A 19,763-nucleotide genomic window follows, 5' to 3' on the forward strand; every position below is an offset into this window, starting at 1 on the left:
TTTACCATCAAAGTTATTCCAACTCCAAAGATAGCTGGTATTGAGTGTGTTGGTGTGGTCTTGGCTAGTAGGGAATCCCTAGCCATTATTGTAGTTTACCGCACACCTGGGTCTCCGAGAGAGAGTCTGCTTAATTTATTTGATCTTGTGGCGGACTGGGTTTTGAAGTTCCCCAGACTTATTGTTCTGGATGACTTTAATGTACATATCGAGGCATTGTCATCTTCATCAGTGACTAATGACCTAGTACCAACGTTTGAACCTCTAGGGCTCTCATTACTCAAGACCCGCCCTACTCATCGGGCCGGTCACACTCTAGGCTTGATTTTTAATATCAGAGTACGAACATCTCTATCCGCGGTAATTGCTGTTCCCTGGTCTGATCACACTGTCCTGAAGGCCCGGATTGAGATTCCATCTCCTCCTCCCCATCTTGCCAAACCAATCGTTGCTCGGTCTAGGAGACTCATGGAACCTGAGAGGTTCTTGAATGCCCTTAAGGGCCTGGGAACTGTGTGTGTCACTCTCAATGAGCTAGTCAACAACTGGAATGCTAGTTTGTTGGCTGCCTTGGATGAGATTGCCCCCAGATGCCTCCTTCGCCCTTGCCGGAATCGCTCCCCTTGGTACACTAATGAGCTACGGACAATGAAGCAAGCACAAAAGCGGCTGGAACGCCAGTGGCGACGGAAACCCGACAAGGTGTCAGTGTCCACTTTCAAGGCTTTTCGCAGGTCCTACAAATCAGCCGTCAAGGACGCTAAAAAATCTTACAATTCCTCCTTAATAGCCTCTGCTAGATCACACCCAGCACAATTAATCAAAATCGTTCGTGCTTTGACCAGTCCGGCTCCCTTAGTCCAAAACCCAGCAACCACGGCTCTTACAGCAGTGGCATTCCAGAAGTTTTTCACTGATAAAATCACCCTGTTTCAGCAGGAACTGCCCCCTACAGTTGATACCTTGAGTGAGCTCTAGACTTTGTGGCCGCTTAGTGGGCCTATCTCTGACCGATTTACTCTGCTTGACAGGGAAGATATCGCTAGAATCCTGGCTGTTGCAAAACCAACCACCTGTTCCCTTGATCCATGCCCCTCCTGGCTGGTGAAGAGCTGCCTGGAAAGTCTACTCGATCCGTTGAGTAATATAATCAATGGCTCTCTTGAACAGGGGGGTCTTCCCGGACAACCTAAAAGAGGCAAGGGTTTGTCCCTTGCTAAAGAAGCCTAGCTTGGATCCCATGACCCTTGCCAATTATTGTCCTGTCTCTAACCTTCCATTCTTAGGTAAGATGATAGAGTGGGCTGTACTGGGTCAACTGCAACAATTTTTGGATGACCCCTTCCAGTCAGGTTTCCGCCCTGGCCATGGGACGGAGACAGTCCTGGTTGCTATTACAGATGAACTTCGTCGCCAGTCTGATAGCGGTGTATCAGTGCTACTGGTACTTCTCGACCTTACCGCAGTGTTTGACACCATTGACTACGATCTAATGATTCACCATCTTGCCATGTCCGGAGTTCATGGGCAGGCCCTCAATTGGTTCAACTCACTTCTCCGAAACCGGAGCCAATGCATGGAGTATATGGATCAAGTCTCTGAAAGATCTCCCCTCCTATGTGGGGTACCCCAAGGTGCAATTCTCTCCCCTCTTCTCTTTAACATCTACGTTAGACCCCTTGCTAGTTTGGTTCGGAGTTTCGGCCTAGATTGCTATCAATATGCGGACAACACCCAACTCCTTCTGCACTTGGAGCCTGGAGCAACGTCAATACCAGACAATTTCACCTTATGTCTGGAGGCTCTGTCGAACTGGCTATGTGCTAGTAGACTGAAAGTGAACCTGGCAAAGACTGAGATTCTCTGGCATGGCCGCTTGATTGGTCTAACCCATTTGCTACCCACCTTCGATGGTGCTGCCCTATCTCCTTCGCCTACCGTTAAGAGCTTGAGTGTCGTTTTGGATTCGCAGCTGACAATGGAAGCTCAGGTCGCTGCTGCCAGCAAACAGGCCTTTTTCCATCTATGACAATCGAGGCAATTGGCACCCTATCTATCTGAAGAGGCTCTGGCAACAGTCATCCATGTCACGGTCATGTCTAGGTTGGACTATTGCAACGCCCTGTATGTTGGCCTTCCGATGTCTACGACCCGAAAGCTCCGTATTGTTCAGAATACGGCAGCCAGGCTACTCACAAGAACACCCATGAAATGCCACATAACACCAGTGCTGCAGCATTTGCATTGGCTTCCAACTGATTACCGTGGTTTATATAAGATGCTAGTTCTGACCTTTAAAATTCTTTATGGCCAGGGCCCATCGTACCTTAGGGACCGTCTCTCCTTCTCCCATCATCGGAGGTCGCAACGACCATCCCAACGCGACTTACTTTATATACCGGATGCACTTGGAAAGGACCAGACACAGAGCTTTTTCTATTTCTGCCCCTGCCTTATGGAATGCCTTGCCGCCCTATATGAGAGCCATGCATGAGTTAGGGCCTTTCACCCTAGCACTTAAGACCTGGCTTTTTACTAGAGCTTTTAATCTATGTTAATTTTATCAATATTTGTATGTATGTATGTATTTTTATCCTTTACAATTTAGCTTGTACAATTTAGCCTACAGCATCTTGGATGGAGGGCGATTAATAAATAATTAAATGATGATGATGATGATGATGATAAATTCCAATGAATCATTTGGGCCACATAGTTGTGCCTCTGTTTGTAGTCTGTCTGTGCGATTTTCTGTGCCCAACTACGGCACAGAAAGCCAGGAGAAGACCAAACGCACACCCATAGTGAGAGCAGGCGGCGTCATTGTCCAAAAGCCAGGCCAAATCCAGAAACCAAAGGAGAGCCAACCGGGAGTAGCCATGTCGCCGTCAAGAGCCAAGCCGAATTCAGGAACCAAAAGGAGAGCCAACTGGGAGTAGTGATGCCATCGTCAGGAGCCAAGCCGAATTCAGGAGCCAAAGGGGAAGCCAGTGAACGCCAAGCCAGGAATGAGTTATGCCGTCATGAAGAGCCAAATCGAATCCAGGAATATGAAGCTGTACAGCCAGGACCCAAGCCCAACAGGAGAACAGGCATCGACAACCCAATATCCAAAACAACACCTTGCCTTCTGCAAAAGAGTCTTTCCTTCCAACTCCACTTTTAACTTACGCATCATTATCCGACGATGGTGAGGCCTCCGCCCTGTCATCATTATCCATAGCTGATCTTGACCTCATACGTGAACCTCGCCCATCATCCCTCCAGTCCCTCCATCTTTGTTCAAGATTCAGATCTCCCCATGTCCCTGGTGTATCAGTAGCTTGCCAATCCCCTGATGCACCCCAGAAACTGGCTCTGCACACACATTTACTTGAGTCCAATCTGCAGCACTTTCCATCTCACTCTCAGACCCATCATTCCCAGAAAAAACCCCAAATGTTGCATCTTTCGTGGGAGCAGTGAGTAAATCCCGGATCTTCTTCCTTTCCCTTTCCTCATCTGACTCTTGCTCCTGAGTTGACCTTTTAGTTCCTCTGTTAACCCATCTTCCTCCAGCATGGACTCCTCATCACTAGAGAACCATTCAAACGTTTCTTCCTCAGAAGGAGCCATAAGTATTTCCCGGACCCGCTTTGCTTGCTGTTCCTCATCAAACACCTGCTCACCATTAGCCCTTTTCCTCCTACTAGCAGTTTTACTAGTAGTAGAATTATTGCCCCCTGGCCCAACTACAACCCACCCATCAGGCGGGACAACTCTTGACCTAGTTTTTATTGCGGATGGTGGTGTGGTTGGGGTGGAAGAGCAAAATATTCTTCCATTGTCATGGTCTGACCACCATCTGGTCATTTTAAGACTAATTACGACTGCTAACCTCCGCAGCGGTGATGGACCAATTGAGATGGTCCGCCCCAGGAGGCTTATGGATCCAGATGGTTTCCTGAGGTCTCTCGGGGATCTTCCTGTCATAGAAGTTGATGATCCTGTTGATGCCTTGGTCAACCGCAATAATAGTGAGATGGCCAGGGCGATAGACACGATCGCCCCTGAACGTCCCCTCTCAATTCGCACTAGGGCCCCATGGTTCACAGAGGAGCTGGCTGTGATGAAGCGGACAAGAAGGGGTTTACAGTGCTCGTGTCTGTCTGATCTTGCTGGATTCATTTCGGCTTGTGCAACCCAATGATGTGGACAAGGTCCTTGGAGCAGTGAGAGCGACCACCTGTGCTCTTGACCCTTGCCCCTCTTGGTTAATCAAACTGACCAAAGGAGGTCTGGTAATTTGATTCAAGAGGATAATACATTCCTTGTTGGAACAAGGGATTTTTCCATCTAGTCTCAAACAGACAATAATTAGGCCCATATTTAAAAAGGCATCCCTTGATCCCTCCATTCTTAACAACTATAGGCCAATTTCCAACCTCCCTTTTATGGGCAAGGTGTTGGAGCGGGTGGTTGCTTCTCAGCTCCAGGGATTCTTGAAAGACACCAATTTTCTAGATCATTTGCAGTCTGGTTTCAGGCCTGGACAGAGTACTGAGATGGCTTTGGTCGCCTTGGTGGATGACCTCCGCAGAGAGCTAGATGGGGGAGTGTGTCCATTCTGGTTCTCTTGGACATCTCAGCGGCTTTCAATACCATCAACCATGGTATCCTTCTGGGACAGCTTTCCGGGATGGATTTCGGAGGCACTGCGCTCCAGTGGCTCCAGTCCTTCTTGAAGGGCCATTCCCAGTTGGTGAAACTGGGGGATACCTGCTCGGACCGCTGGCCATTGACCTGTGGGGTCCTGTAAGGTTCCATTTTATCCCCCATGCTTTTTAACATCTACATGAAACCGCTGGGTGAGGTCATCCAGAGTTTTGGAGTTCGGTGCCATCTCTACACAGATGACACTCAACTCTACTATTCATTTCCATCTAACTCCGAGGAAGCCCCTCGGATACTGAACCAGTGCCTGGCTGCTGTGATGGGCTGGATGAGGGCGAACAAGCTGAAGCTTAATCCTGACAAGACAGAGGCCCTCGAGGTCAGTCATATGTCTAATTGAGGTATAGGGTGGCAACCTGTGCTTGACAGGGTCGCACTCCCCCTGAAGGCGCAGGTCCGCAGCTTGGGGGTCCTCCTGGACTCAGCGCTGATGCTTGATGCTCAGGTGTCAGCGGTGGCCAGGAGGGCCTTCACACAATGAAAACTTGTGCACCTGCTGCGACCGTACCTCGTGAAGTCTGACTTGACCACGGTGGTCCATGCCTTAGTCACCTCTAGACTGGACTATTGCAATGCACTCTACGTGGGGTTGCCCTTGAAGACAGCCCAGAAACTACAATTAGTCCAACGATTGGCAGCAAGGTTGCTAACGGGAGCGAATTACAGGGAGCGGTCAACTCTCCTCTTTAAGGAGCTCCACCGGCTGCTGATTATTTTCCGGTCCCAATTCAAGGTGCAGGTTCTTACCTATAAAACCCTAAATGGTTTGGGACCCGCCTGCCTTCGTGACCGTGTTTCCCCCTATGAACCTGTACAATCTCTTCGTTCATCCGGGGAGGCCCTTCTCTTGCTCCCGCCTCCATCGCAGGTTCGGCTGGCGGAGACGAGGGAGCGGGCCTTCTCAGTAGTGGCCCCCTGGATCTGAAACTCCCTCCCTAGGGAGATCAGGCAGGCACCCACGCTTGCTTTTTAAAAAAAAGCAGCTAAAAACCTGGCTTTTTCGCTATGCATTTGTGTCGGCTCACTACAGCCGCTCCTGAATGAATACACGAAACTAGCTGTGTTGTCACCAGAAAGTTTACTGCAGGAAACATCGACATGGAAAAAGCCAAGAATGGGGGACGTCTGCCAGCATTCCTTTATATACCCTCCCCCCTCATTTGAAAATGCATTTCCCGCCCAACAAAACCCCGCAAAGTTTCCCCGCCAAGTCCAGCAGCCATTTCTTCTCAGGATCCCGAGATGCAGGTGTCTTATCAGTCCACATTGTCAATGACCCTGAAACTCAGAGCCATACCCAGGCTCTAGTAGCAGGGTTCTGACATGGCGTCCTCCTTCCCTTCGTCCTGAAAGAGAAAGATTAAATACAACTATTGTTCTCCGCTGTCCAATGTTCCTTTGTATTTTTTCAAAAGGCTGCAGTGAAACACCGGGTGTACTTTCCCTAAGTCCTTGGGCAACCTCAGCTGATAGGTTACTTCATTTACCCTTTTTGTAACTCTGAATGGCCCTATATAGCGTGGTGCCAGTTTCTTCGATGGAAATCCCAACTTCAGATTTTTTGTACTCAGCCAAACTAGATCCCCTTCGCCCAATTCGTCCCCTTCTCGGCGCCTACGATCAGCAAAGAGTTTGTACTTCCTTTGCGTTTCTCGTAGTGCCTTCACCACGTCCTGCCACCCTTGCTTGATTTTGGCCGGCCACTCCTCATCTGTTTGCCCTTCTCCTTCCCTCCACCCGGGTAGTCTGGGGAATGGTGCCACATCCTGTCCGTACACTATTTCGAACGGGGAACGACCTGTAGCTGAATGTACAGCCCCGTTAACGCCATTTCAGCAAAAGGTAGTAGTTCCGCCCAATCATCCTGTCTATAGTTTGTGTACATTCTCAAAAATTGACACAGTGTTTGCTGAGTGCGTTCGACCCCCCCATTGGTCATGGGATGGAAGGCTGAGCTCAAATTCCTTTCTGCTCCCAACAGCTGTAAGAATTTTCCCCAGAATTTAGCAGTGAACTGGACTCCACGGTCACTAATTATTTTGTCAGGACATCCATGTAGGCGATAGACATGCTTTACATACAAATCAGCAAGTTTTTCAGCAGAAGGGAGTTTTGGCAGGGCTACAAAATGCACTTGTTTTGAGAAGAGGTCCAATATTGTCCAAATGTACCTGTGGCATCTGCTGGGGGGGTAGCTCGCCGACAAAATCCATTGCCACGCATTCCCATGGTCTCGTGGGTTCCACCACCTTTTGCAAGAGCCCCTGGGGTTTTCCAGGTGGTGTTTTGCTCTCTGCACACAATCCACACTGAGTGACGTACAGCCTAGCATCTTTCCTCATTTCGGGCCACCAGCATTGTTTGGCTAACAGTTTAATTGTCCTGGTAGGTCCCAGATGACCTGCACCCTTGTTATCATGGTATTTTCTCAGCATCTCTTGCCTCAAACTTTCAGGAATGTACAATTTCTTATTTACAAACACCAAATCCCCACACAGTTCCCCCTGTTCCTTGTTCGTTTGTAACCAGACGTCCTCCCCGTATGCTCGCTTCAACTCTCCTTCCCACATTTCCCCTCCCCCTGTGGAAATGGCAGTACATTTGTTTTCTCTAGTTGCTTGTGCTCGAGTTAACACTGCCAGGCCCCATTGCTTATCTAGGAAAATACTTCCCTCAGATTCCTGAAATCCTCCCCCATGCAGGGGCATCCGAGAAAGAGCGTCAGCCAGTATGTTGTGTTTCCCTTGGAAGAACTTTAGCTTGAAATCAAAGCGGCTAAAGTATTGGGCCCACCTTATTTCCTTCGCTGACAGTTTGCGAGGGGATCTCAGGTATTGCAAATTTTTGTGGTCAGACCACACCTCAAACGTGATCCCACTTCCTTCCAGGAAGTGTCTCCAGCACTCTAATGCCTTCAAAATTGCTAAGGCCTCCCTCTCCCAGATTGGCCAGTTTTTCTCTGTTTCACTAAACTTTTTCGACAAATAGCCACATGGTTTTAGATTCCCTTCTTGTCCTTCTGTAGCAAAACTGCCCCATATGCACAGTCTGATGCATCACAACGTATCACAAATGCTTTAGACATGTCAGGGTGTTGTAGAATGGGCTCCTCTGTGAATCGCTTCTTAAGAGCTTCGAAAGCCTCCTGGCATTCCAATGTCCAGGTCAATTTGGCCCCAGGGGCCTTCACTTTGGCTGTTTCCCCCCTCCCTTTCGTCTCTAACAAGTCAGTTAATGGTAAAGTGAGACGCGCAAAGTCCTTAATGAATGTCCTGTAGAAGTTTGCAACCCCAGAAAGGATTGCAGCTGTTTCCGCATTTTGGGGGCTTCCCACCCCCTTATATCTTCTACTTTTGCAGGGTCCATCGCCACTCCCTGGGGGGAAAATCCTATACCCTAGAAAGTCTATCTGGTCTCTGTTGAACTCGCACTTGGCTAGCTTCTCGTACAGCTTCGCTTCCCTCAACTTTTGGAGGACTTCCCTAACCAGTTTCACGTGTTGCTCCCTGGTCTGAGACATTATTAATATATCATCCAGGAAAACAAAAACTCCCCTGTACAGTAATGGATGCAACACTTCATTGATCAATTGCATGAACGCTGCCCCGCCTCCACTCAGTCCAAAAGGGAGGACGCAATAATTATACAGACCGAATGCGCAGGAGAAAGCAGTCTTCCATCTGTCCTCTGGTTTGATTTGCAATTTATGATATGCTTCAATCAAATCTTACTTGGTGAATATCTTCCCCTCTGACAACTGGGCAATCAAATCCTTCACTAAAGGTAGGGGGTATTTATTTACAGTACTAATTGCGTTCAGGCCTCTGTTGTCGATGCAGAGCCTCAACAATTGGTCCTTTTTCCGCCTAAACAACACGGGTGCTCCTAAAGGAGAATTTGAATGCTCGATGAAACCCCTCGCTAGGTTCTTATCGATATACTTTCTCAGTTCCTCCTTTTCTCTAGCCGACATTGGATACAATTTCGCCTTAGGAAGCTCTGCTCCTGGGACTAGCTCTATTTTCACTTCCACACTCCGCTTCAGTGGAAAATTGTCTGCTTCCTTCTCGTCAAACACATCCACAAAATCACAGTACTCTGGGGGCAATTTTTCCGCCAGTTCTGCTAGTCTGATGGAATCCTCCTCTCCCCTGTTCCCTGGCTCCCTCTCAACTTCCTGGCTCCCCTCTCCCAACCTTATTCCAAAATGCATGCTCTTATCTTCCCAGTTGATTTGCGGGTTGCCCTGCCCTAACCACGGCATGCCCAGTATAACATTGTAGCTGGCTATTTGTGATATCACAAATGACACCCTTCCTTCCCAACATCCTATCTTACACTTCTCGCCCTCGACACTGTTTCTGGCTAACGATCCTGATGCCGTAGATCCGTCCAACTGCGAAAAGGCTATTGGGGATTCAGGGCTCGTCCTTTCACATCCTAGTCCCGCTGCTAATTCAGGCATAATGATGTTCCTAGAACATCCACAATCGATAAATGCTTTACATGTTGCTTGCTTACTGCCACTCTCAAGCTGAATTGGAACTACCAACATTCTTTTCTCCTGACTTACCAACCCCCCCTAACGGTCCCTCATCGGTGGTTCTTCCTCTGCACGTTTGCCAGCTGCGGCCTTCGGTTTGGGTAGACCTCCGTCTTCTCCTTTCCTCTGCCAGCATTCGGCAGCCCTGTGCCCCAGTCAGCCGCACACAAAACAACCGCTCCTGCTTGCTTCCACATTCCCTTTCGGCTCTGCTCTCCTGGAGTCGATTCTCCCTTCCGGCTTCCCTCTTTCATCTGTAGCTGTTGATGCTGCCCTCCTCTGTGCCTCCTCGCTTGGGCCAGCGATGTCTTGACGCGCCCTGCTAGCTGGATCCACCCATGCAATGTGTCAGGCTCATCGCGGTGCACTGCCCAGGAGAGAATCTCCCACCTGAGTCCTTCCTTAAAGATCTCAATCTTAGTCACTGCGGACCATTCTGGCACCTTTTCGGCGAGGCACTGGAATTCCTCCACGTATTCAGATACTGATCTCTGTCCCTGGGAGACGGTCTTTAGCTTCTCCCTCACCCTGATCTGTTCCAATGGGTCTCGGAAACGGGCCTCCAGAGCTTCCATGAAGCACCTAACTGACCCCAAACATGGGTCGTGCCGCGCGTGCAGCTGGACGTACCAGCTAGCTGCTCCCCTCTTCAGCACTGCACCGATGGCCCGGACCCGGCTAGACTCGGTTCTAAAGGTATGGGCATTGTCTTCCATATAGCCCCTCACCGTGGTTAGGAAAAAATCCAGTTCAGAGGACTCTCCTCCATACTCTATCCTCAGCTCCTCTCGTCTCTGTTGGGGTCCCTGTTGTGGCAATCCCCAATGTTCCGCCCATCGCAAGCCCCCTTGAGGCCTCAGAGGCCCCGCTGCTGCTTCCCGTTGCCCTGTGCCACGCCCAGCATTCGCCAGGGGCACCAGGGGTTCAGGTTGGAACTTGGCTGGGATTCCTGGGGGCCTTTCCCCTTCGTTGTCGCTCTCGTCCACCCGCGTCAAGTTTGCTAAGGTCCTGGGTCAGGCGCCGAGCTCTTTTCGCATTCCCCTTCCCCTCGGTGCTGGGAGGTCTGCGAAGCTCTGGCTGCTTCCCACGCTCAAGTCCCCCATTTTGCCAGTCCGAAGTTCCTTTCTCTGGCTCCGCCAAAGGTGCTAGGCGTTCCATAGCCCTCGACATTATTGCCAGGGTGGTCTCCATCGCCAACATCCTCTCCTCCAGGAACACCATCCTTTGTGGGGATGGGAAGTGTAGATCTCCCTCTCCTCCGGTGCTGTCTCTCTGCACTCCTCCAAGCCTCTGGGTTACCCCGTTCGGCTGGGCATAAGCGGTGGATGACGCCAGGGCTGCCAGCTGGTGGAAATCAGCATCCGGCTCGTCAGGGGTGCCCCGTCCCAACTGACCCCCTCCTGCGTCCAGGAGTTCGTCTTCCTCTGTCTGCATATCGCACCTCACCGCTGCAGCGGGATGGTGCCAATATTCTTGGCTTTGCTGTCGGCTCACTACAGCCACTCCTGAATGAATACACGAGACTAGCTGTGTTGTCACCAGAAAGTTTACTGCAGGAAACATCGACATGGAAAAAGCCAAGAATGGGGGGGCGTCTGCCAGCATTCCTTTATATACCCTCCCCCCTCATTTGAAAATGCATTTCCCGCCCAACAAAACCCCGCAAAGTTTCCCCGCCAAGTCCAGCAGCCATTTCTTCTCAGGATCCCGAGATGCAGGTGTCTTATCAGTCCACATTGTCAGTGACCCTGAAACTCAGAGCCATACCCAGGCTCTGGTAGCAGGGTTCTGACACATTTGAATAATTCAATCCCCATGCCCAAAATGTAGATTAATACACCTTCTTTCACACAGGTCCCTTTTTTCCTATAATAAACTGGATGTCCTTCTCCCACCCCTTTGGTCAAGAAATGTTTGCACTTTGTCCTTTGTTTGTACTTTAGAAATATACTATTGCACTTTAGTTCAGATGGCCCCTCCATGCTATCCCCCTCCACCAACCTGGTGGTCCATCTTATTTTATCTGATTTTTAACTCATCATATATGTTAAATGAGTTTTTACGGTTTAATGTACTGTCTTGCTTAATGTAATTGTTTTGTATAATTTCAATTTTACTGTGTTTTCAATATGTTTTCATTGTTCAAGTGGACATAGCACTAAACGAAACATGCAGAATAATCACAGGATGCCTTAAACCTACTACACCTGTTAATAAACTCTACAAGTTAGCTGGCATTGCCCCTCCTGACGTGCGACGGGAAGTTGTTGCTAACTGTGAGAGAAATAAGGTCGAACATTGTGAAAGCCATCCACTGCATGACTATCAGCCTCCTCCCACCAGACTCAAATCAAGGAAGGGCATGAGAACCACCACTCCTCTTGATGTTCCTCCAGCAGCAGCAAGGGTGTCCCTCTGGGCAGCTAAACCTGGCAATTCCAACTGGATGACCCCCCATGAGGGTCTTCCTCCTGTGGCAAACCAAGAATGGGCAACTTGGAAGTCCCTGAACAGACTCAGAAGTGGAGTGGGCAGATCTAAAGACAACTTGGCAAGGTGGCACCACCTGGAGGAATCCTCCACCTTGTGTGACTGTGGAGCAGAACAAACAACTCCACATATGTATGCTTGCCCACAATGTCCTACCTCATGTACAGAGGAGGAGTTGCTTAAAGCTATGGACAATGCGGTTGCTGTTGCCCGCTTTTGGTCTAAAAGTAGTTGTTTGTGATTTCCTCTATTTTTTATCATTTTTAAATGTATTTGTTATGCAATGCTTTTGACACGAAATAAATAAATAAATTGTTCTACTTTGTCTAGTGTTTTCAGGCCTTTGTCCCATGTTAGCCGCACTGAGTCCCTGCTAGGAGATGGTGGTGGGATAGAGAAATGAAGTTACTTACTTACTATTTCTATTTAAAAGTGACTTGGTTTGCACTGGACTGGGATCTTCGCACTGTATAATTTTTATATATGTGTTTTATTGTAAGCCGCCCTGAGTCCCCTGTTGGGTGAGAAGGGCGGGATATAAATATTGTAATTAATTAATTAATTAATTAATGGTTGATGATAGGTTGATTGTTTTCTTTGATCAACAAAGAATCTCCCACACTCTCGGTGTGCTCAGCACATTAAATAGTCAGAATATCAGATCATGACTTTTTAAGGATCCCATCAAAGTATGTGGGAGGAAAAATGTGATGCTAGAAATATTGGGTGTTATTTGCTTTCCATGTTCCAGTTCTCTTTGGCCCAATCTATTCTGAATTCCTTAAGAAAGAAAAATATTTATGACTGTCTCATAATATTTCAAGATAGTGTGCAAACAGAATGGCCAAGGCTCTCTGAGCAATTGGAAAACAAAGGTTAAAGACCAATAAAGTATTGTCAATTTAATAAAATAGCGTTAGCATATACTTGCTAGCATCTTTAATGTGTACAGCAGGACCCTCTTATCCACATATTCAGTATTCATGAATTCACTTACCAATGTTCCAAAAAAAAAATCCCTGTAAAAGTATTTGTCTCTCTAGGTCCTCTAATTCTATCCTATGGTGTGCTTCCAAAACTCCTGGACGGCCCAAGTTTGCCCATGCCTACTCTAACCTGGAGGGAATTGTGGGAGTTGAAATCCAAAACACATAGAGGGCCCAAGTTTACCCATGACTGCTCTTTCCTGGAGGGAATTGTGGGAACTGGAGTCCAAAACCCTGGGGGGGGGGGCAAGTTTTCCCATTCCTTCTCTAACCTGGATGTAGTTGTGTGGTTTGAAGTCCAAGAACCTTGGAGGGCCCAAGTTTGCCCATGCCTGCACTATGGTGCTGGTGTATGTAATCCACCAAGTTGACAAGGGTGCACGTGGCGGCAACAGCATCCTCCTCTTTTCGCTGCTTGCCTCCCTCTTCTAACCAGAGGGAAGCCAACGAGTAGCCCTATTACCTTTGCAAACCTGGTCTGCCACTCTCCAGTAATAGGAAGGGTGCGGGCGTGTCAGCGGTTCCAACTTCTTGCTCTCGCCGCGTTCACGCCTCTCACCTCCCTCTTCTCTTTGCGCGAGAAGGCGAGAGGCGAGCGCACCAGCGGCACTAGCTTTCTGTTCTCACTGCGTTCGTGCCTATCGCCTTCTCACGGATAGAGAAGAGGGAGGCAAGAGGTGCAAACGCAGCAAGAGCATGAAGCTGGTGCCGCTGGTGCACGCACCTCTCCCCTTCTCATGCAAAGAGAAGAGGGAGGCTAGGGGCACGAACGTGGCGAGAGCAAGAAGCTAGTGCCGCTAGTGCGTGCCCCCCTCACCTCGCGTAAAGAGAAGAGAGAGGCAATAGGTGTGAACGCGGCAAGAACACAAATCTGGAGCCAGTAGCGTGTACGCACCCGCACTCTTCCTATTACTGGAGACGGGCAGGCTGGCTTTGCGAAGGCAACCGCAGCTACTTCTTGGCTTCCCTCTGGTGAAAAGAGGGAGGCGCGCAGCAGAAAAAGGACGCTGGTGCTGCTGGCGCACGCGCCATTGCCATCCTCATAGTACAGGCATGGGCAAATTTGGGTGCTCCGGGGTTTTGGACTACAACTCCCACAACTCACTCGAGTATAAGCCGAGGGGGGACTTTTTCAGCCTTAAAAAGGGTCTGAAAAACTCAGCTTATATTCGAGTATATACAGTAGGTTTCAGTATCATCAATGATTTCAGTTACGGGGAGCCCTGAAATGTATCTCCTGTGGACATTAGGGGCATACTGTACAGTAGAGTCTCACTTATCCAACATAAACAGGCTGGCAGAATGTTGGATAAGCGAAAATGTTGGATAATAAGGAGGGATTAATGAAAAGCCCTTAAACATCAAATTATGTTATGATTTTACAAATTAAGCACCAAAACATCATGTTTTATAACAAATTGACAGAAAAAGCAGTTCAATACATGCTAAAGCTATGTAGTAATTAATGTATTTGCGGATTTAGCATCAAAACATTGGATCTGTTGGGCACTCTAAGTTTGCTCCCATGAAAAGAGTTTAAATTGTATGCTTCCTTCTGCAGGACCTAAATGAAGCCCCTGATAAGGAATGCTTGACTATCTTACTGTTGTCATTTGAGTAGGAGTTAACGTGTATTTTGCACTGAACTAATTATGCACTATTTCTATTCAAAATTGTCATTGGCAATTTAATAAAAAGGACTGCAAACCATGCCACACTCCATATGCCTCTAAATTGTAAACAGAATATGGTTGCACCAAGTGATAGAAAGGTATTTTTGTATGTACACTAGGGGTGTGCAATTTTTCGTTAGCCTTCGTAAGTTGTATACAATTCATTAAATTCGTACTTATAATGTGATATCCGACATGCGGGCATGGCCCATACCAAAAACTTAACAATCAAAACTTACCCAATACTTTTTTGTTTGAATTTTGTAAATCTCAGCAGTCTCCTAAAGTCAGTTCCATTTTCAGCGCAAGGTAGCAAAGCAAAGCCCAAAAGGCTGCCTTTCCTCTTTACATTAATGGCGTCTCACCATTAGGAGAGGGAAGCAGCAGGGAGAAAGTAGAGTTCTCTGGAAAAGAGACTGAGAAAGCACAGAATTTTGGTAAATGTAGTTTGGGAAGGCGAGGAGTCCTATTACAGATAATTCAAAAGGCCCTGCCCTAAACTACATTTCTCAGAATTTTGCTCAGCATCATAACACCCCAATCAGGATAGGGGAGAGATTTGTCCCTCTGTAGCAGCAGCTCCAGCCAGAGTTCCAATAAACTGTTGAATCTGCAAAGAGGAGGACTGACTGATACTTCTAGTAAATAAGTCTCTGTGCTGGGAAGAAATCCTTAAATAAATGTGTCATTGCTTAATATTCAATGAGGCAGGGCTGTAGTCAGAAGGGGGTTTACTCATGAATTTTAACTGGTTAACCAATTTATAAGTTGTGGTATACTGTGCCTTTAAGCCACACTCTCTGGTTGTTACAGCTGTAATGTATTTTACTACTGATGGTTGGGATATATAGTTTTGTGCACCCAAAGCTTCAGTAGCCTTCCTAGTGTTTGAATAAACAACTTTGCTACAAGACTCTGCTGGCTGGTGAGCTTGTTTCATACAAAGAATACTACATAAGTAAACCAGTGCTGTTGTGGCTTTTTTAAAAAACAAAAACAAAAAAAAACCGAAACGTTTTTGTCAAAACTTTTTAAAATTCCCTAAAATCAGTAGATGTATGAATATGTCTGAAAGTTGGGGGAATGATCCCCTGTTATCTTGTGTCATTGTATAGAAAAGTCTAGGCCGAGCTGTGGCGCAGTCTGGTTAGCAGCCAGCTGCAACAAATCACTCTGACCAAGAGGTCATGAGTTCAAGGCCAGCCCGTGCCTGAATCTGTCTCTGTCTCTATTCTATGTTATGGCATTGAATGTTTGCCTTATATGTGTGCAATGTGATCCACCCTGAGTCCCCTTTGGGGTGAGAAGAGCAGAATATAAATACTGTAAATAAATAAATAAATAAATAAAGCTCTTGTAATTTTTTTAAAATTCTGTTTATAAAAAAATTGAAATTTTGACAAAAATCCATGGATAAGTGAAACATTCTGAAACTTGATGGGCTAACAGTGGTAAATGTGTTCTACCATTGTAGCAAGGTTTACCTCAATAGCTGTAAAAATGAGGGAGAAAGGAGCCCCTGAGGTTTCCCCACTTGCACAATTACTATAACAAAAAAAGTAATGAAATTACATTACTTTCCTTATAGTAACAAAATTTTCACTAACAATGCTTTAAAAACACTCTAGAAACAAACTGCCAGTGCCCCTAATTTTGTAATGAGTTTGAACCCTTTTTTTCATCGATCACACAGCCATAATGTACATTCTCAATGATGTTGACAATGTTTAAGTCAGGTTCAGTTTCTTTACTATATGCATAAAGGTATGGTGCCATACTTCATTTATACTTGTATATCAATCTATACAATTGAGCTGTTAATTCAAGTGCTCTTATGATATATTTTATTGCCATTCCTACATGTATCACAGGTAGATGCAAAATGTACACAAAGGTTTTTGTTTTTATTAGTGATCAGCAGCCTATTCATGTTACTTGAATGTAATTAATGCTAGTTACAGTACTTAATTTTTCACTGTTTGTCATGATGCATATTTAGCATTTCTTCTGTCCTTTATCAATTTGCTTCCCTATTGTGTGGACATCTCCAAATGATATATGTAAGTGTTGACATTTTTATGGGCTTTTTTTAAGTTAGCAATTTATTTTCAGTGCAGTATAACCTGAATCATTTATACAAACTTTAGAGGTGTCCATATGGATTATGTATACATTTTTCTCCTAAATGACTAGATGTTGATGTTGATCAGTTGAATCTATAAACAAAATTGAAAAGAAAATTGTAACATTGGTGTGCTAAAATCTTATATTAAATGTTAAGATGCCATATTGTACTTTTTTATCTGATTACATATTTTACGTGAGCCTTCAGAGCCCATTCTACAGGTATTATTTCACAGATGCTAAATATCCTTGTTTTTCATTCAGTCTGAAAAAGATTTTCTTGACAAAAATAAATAAGAGAGGAAAGGAAATATGGATGCACATGTCAAAATAACACGTTGGGAGGTTAGGAGGGGGGGTTAGGGATCCCCCACACCTCCCAACGCATCAACCAGCCCCCCTCAGGTAATTTTGGGGGGTAAATAGGGGGCTTGGAGGGGAGGGTGGGAGCACAATCTTGCTCTGGGCCCTTGGATCCCAAAGAACCAGGATTGCTGTGGGGATTGATCTCCAGGATCAAGGAAGTGGTCCCAGGAGTCAATTCCCACAGGGTCCACACCTGGAAAGATCCAGACCTTACATTAATGTCCGGATCTTTCCAGGTGTTTAATTAATCCAGAGTAAACTGGGAAGCCCTTGTTTACTCCGGATTAATTTGTGTTTACCCGAGACATCATTTGGTACAACCGAGACATGTTGTAGTTTAAAGACCTGTCTGGTAGGGCCCTTAGTGTGTAATGCCCTATGGATATAGGATCCATACTATATTAATAGCTATCATCATTACAATGTCTGCTGCTCCACAATTAGAAGTAGTGCACATCTGAATATCAGCTATTCAGAGGGCTATTGTCCCCCATGTCATGTTTCTGCTGTCATCTGATTGCCTGCTGTGCGGAAGGAAAACCTGAATTAAATAGGCCTTTGTTCTGATGTAGTAGAACTCTTTCCTTTTCCTTGTACCATGCTACTCTTCCATTTAAGCAGTAAGAAGCATTTCATAGAAGAGGAAGTAATCTATCTATCTATCTATCTATCTATCTATCTATCCCTATCTAGCTATCTATCTATCTATCTATCTATCTATACTTCACTGTTTGTAAGGAATCCTTGCTTGGGAGTTTTTCTGTGATCATTATATATTTCTAATTACAATTGACCAAACGTAATTCTTTTGAAATGTGTTATGGTGGATGATGCTAAGGAAAAAGTTAAAAATGGTCAGATAAAAACAGCATATGAGCCCCCCGTGGAGCAGTGTGTTAAAGTGCTGAGCTGCTGAACTTGCAGACCAAAAAGTTGCAGGTTCGAATCCGGGGAGCAGAATGAGCGCCCGCTGTTAGCTCTAGCTTCTGCTAACCCAGCAGTTCAAAAACATGCAAATGTGAGTAGATCAATAAGCACCACTCCGGCGGGAAGGTAACGGTGCTCCATGCTGGCCACATGACCTTGGAGGTGCCTATGGACAATGCCAGCTCTTCATCTTAGAAATGGAGATGAGCACCAACCCCCAGAGTCGGACATGACTGGACTTAACGTCAGGGGAAACCTTTACCTAAAAACAGCATCTGCATTATCTAATGGCTGAAATGAGTTACCCAAGTTGCCTAAACTGAGAAGACACTAGAAAAGACAATAGTGCTTGGTAAGGTGGAAGGTTGTAGAAATGACTCAGTCAAGAAACCATGACCCTAAGGTTGCAAGACCAGAGAACGCTGTTAATCATAGGATAATTTAGGCCTCATCTACAGTGCCATATACAATCCAGATTATCTGTTTTGAACTGGCAATGTAGATTCATATAATCTAGTTCAAATCAAATAATCTGGATTATCTCATTTGATAATCTGGATCATATGGCAGTGTTGATCCAACCTTAGAGGTCTCCCGTTCACAGGGTCGCCATAGGTCAAAACCAGCTTCATAGCAATTAACAGCATGTTTTCAACCCCTAAAGATTTGAGAACCCCCTTTAAAGAAGAAGAAGAAGAAGAAGAAGAAGAAGAAGAAGATCCACCTTTATATAATGATGATGATGATGACAATACTTTATTTATATCCTGCCCTATCTCCCCGTAGGGACTCAGGGCGGTTTGCAACAAATCTGCAAACGCAAAATAACCAAAACCACCCAAGTCCCACAAAACAAATCCACATCCACATTAAAATAATAAAGACATTACCAAAATTGGGAGATAACAACAAAATTACAAATTCACACATAACTTAAGGAAAACAAACAAAAACAAACAAGATAAAAAGTATGAAATTAGTTAATATTTACAATTTTAAAAGCCAGCAGAGCCAAAGTGACAAACACCTTTAGTCCAAACATGCATCCAGGGCCCTACAGTATTGTTAGAGGGTTAATATTGCAACAAAATTTAAGTCAGGTTATGACTCTGTAATTGAAAGGTGGGAAACTGCTAGAGGAAAGTGGACTTTACCTGTTGCATTTGTGAACATGGACACTTAAGGTCTCACCCACCCATTTTCCTGAAAGTGGGTTTTCTGTTGTTGATTTTAAATATATATATTGGCCCAGTCCTCCGGGGGGCACGGAAAGAACCTCCTCGAAGATTGAGTAATCTTGAGTAAGAGGCCCAGTCCTCTTATTTGAAAGCCAGTAAACTGAAGATCACTGAACTATCAAACTTCTAGTTCATACCTCAGCACTTAGAGCCACTATGTTAAATCACCACTAGAAAATACACAATATATACAATACCTTTCCATTGTTTTAATGTACTGATAACCACAGTATTTCCCAGTCTCTCTAACCCTGCTTAGTTGTGATGTGTGAGACAAATGAAGTAGATTGGACTATTTTATTTAATTGTATTTCTTCTTTTTTTGCTACTTTCTCTCTTTTTCCTTTGTATCATCCTGCTGGAATCACCACTCATGCTCACTTCTGCTCCTTAGTGAGCTTCTTCTTTGCCAGCATTGCAGTCATCATGTTATATTCCTCTTTTTGCACTTGGTCAGTAGTTTTAATATAGGGTATTAAACCCGATACCTAATACTCAGCACAGACCAATATGCTGCGTAGCATATGCAGCTGTAAGACCAAAAAGTGTCCCATTCCGCAGAAGATATAACTTCAATAAAGCTAACTGGACAAAGTTTACAGAGACCTTGGAAGCAGCTATTTCTGATATAGAACCTTCTATAGAAAATCATGACCTGTTTGTAGAAGCTGTGAAAAGATCCTCAAGGCTCTCAATCCCTAGA

General features: G+C 45.8%; 1 protein-coding gene across 1 annotated transcript in view; it reads left to right on the top strand.

Annotated features, from left to right (window-relative positions):
* Positions 1 to 19,763, top strand: part of LOC100566766 (dynein axonemal heavy chain 11) — a 371,602-nt gene that overhangs the window by 242,475 nt on the left and 109,364 nt on the right. The window contains 1 exon segment of the mRNA XM_062961877.1: positions 9,761 to 9,952. Within this exon segment, the coding sequence (XP_062817947.1) occupies positions 9,761 to 9,952 (192 nt within the window).

The sequence above is a fragment of the Anolis carolinensis genome, chromosome 1, assembly GCF_035594765.1.
Source record: "Anolis carolinensis isolate JA03-04 chromosome 1, rAnoCar3.1.pri, whole genome shotgun sequence".
NCBI lineage: Eukaryota > Metazoa > Chordata > Lepidosauria > Squamata > Dactyloidae > Anolis > Anolis carolinensis.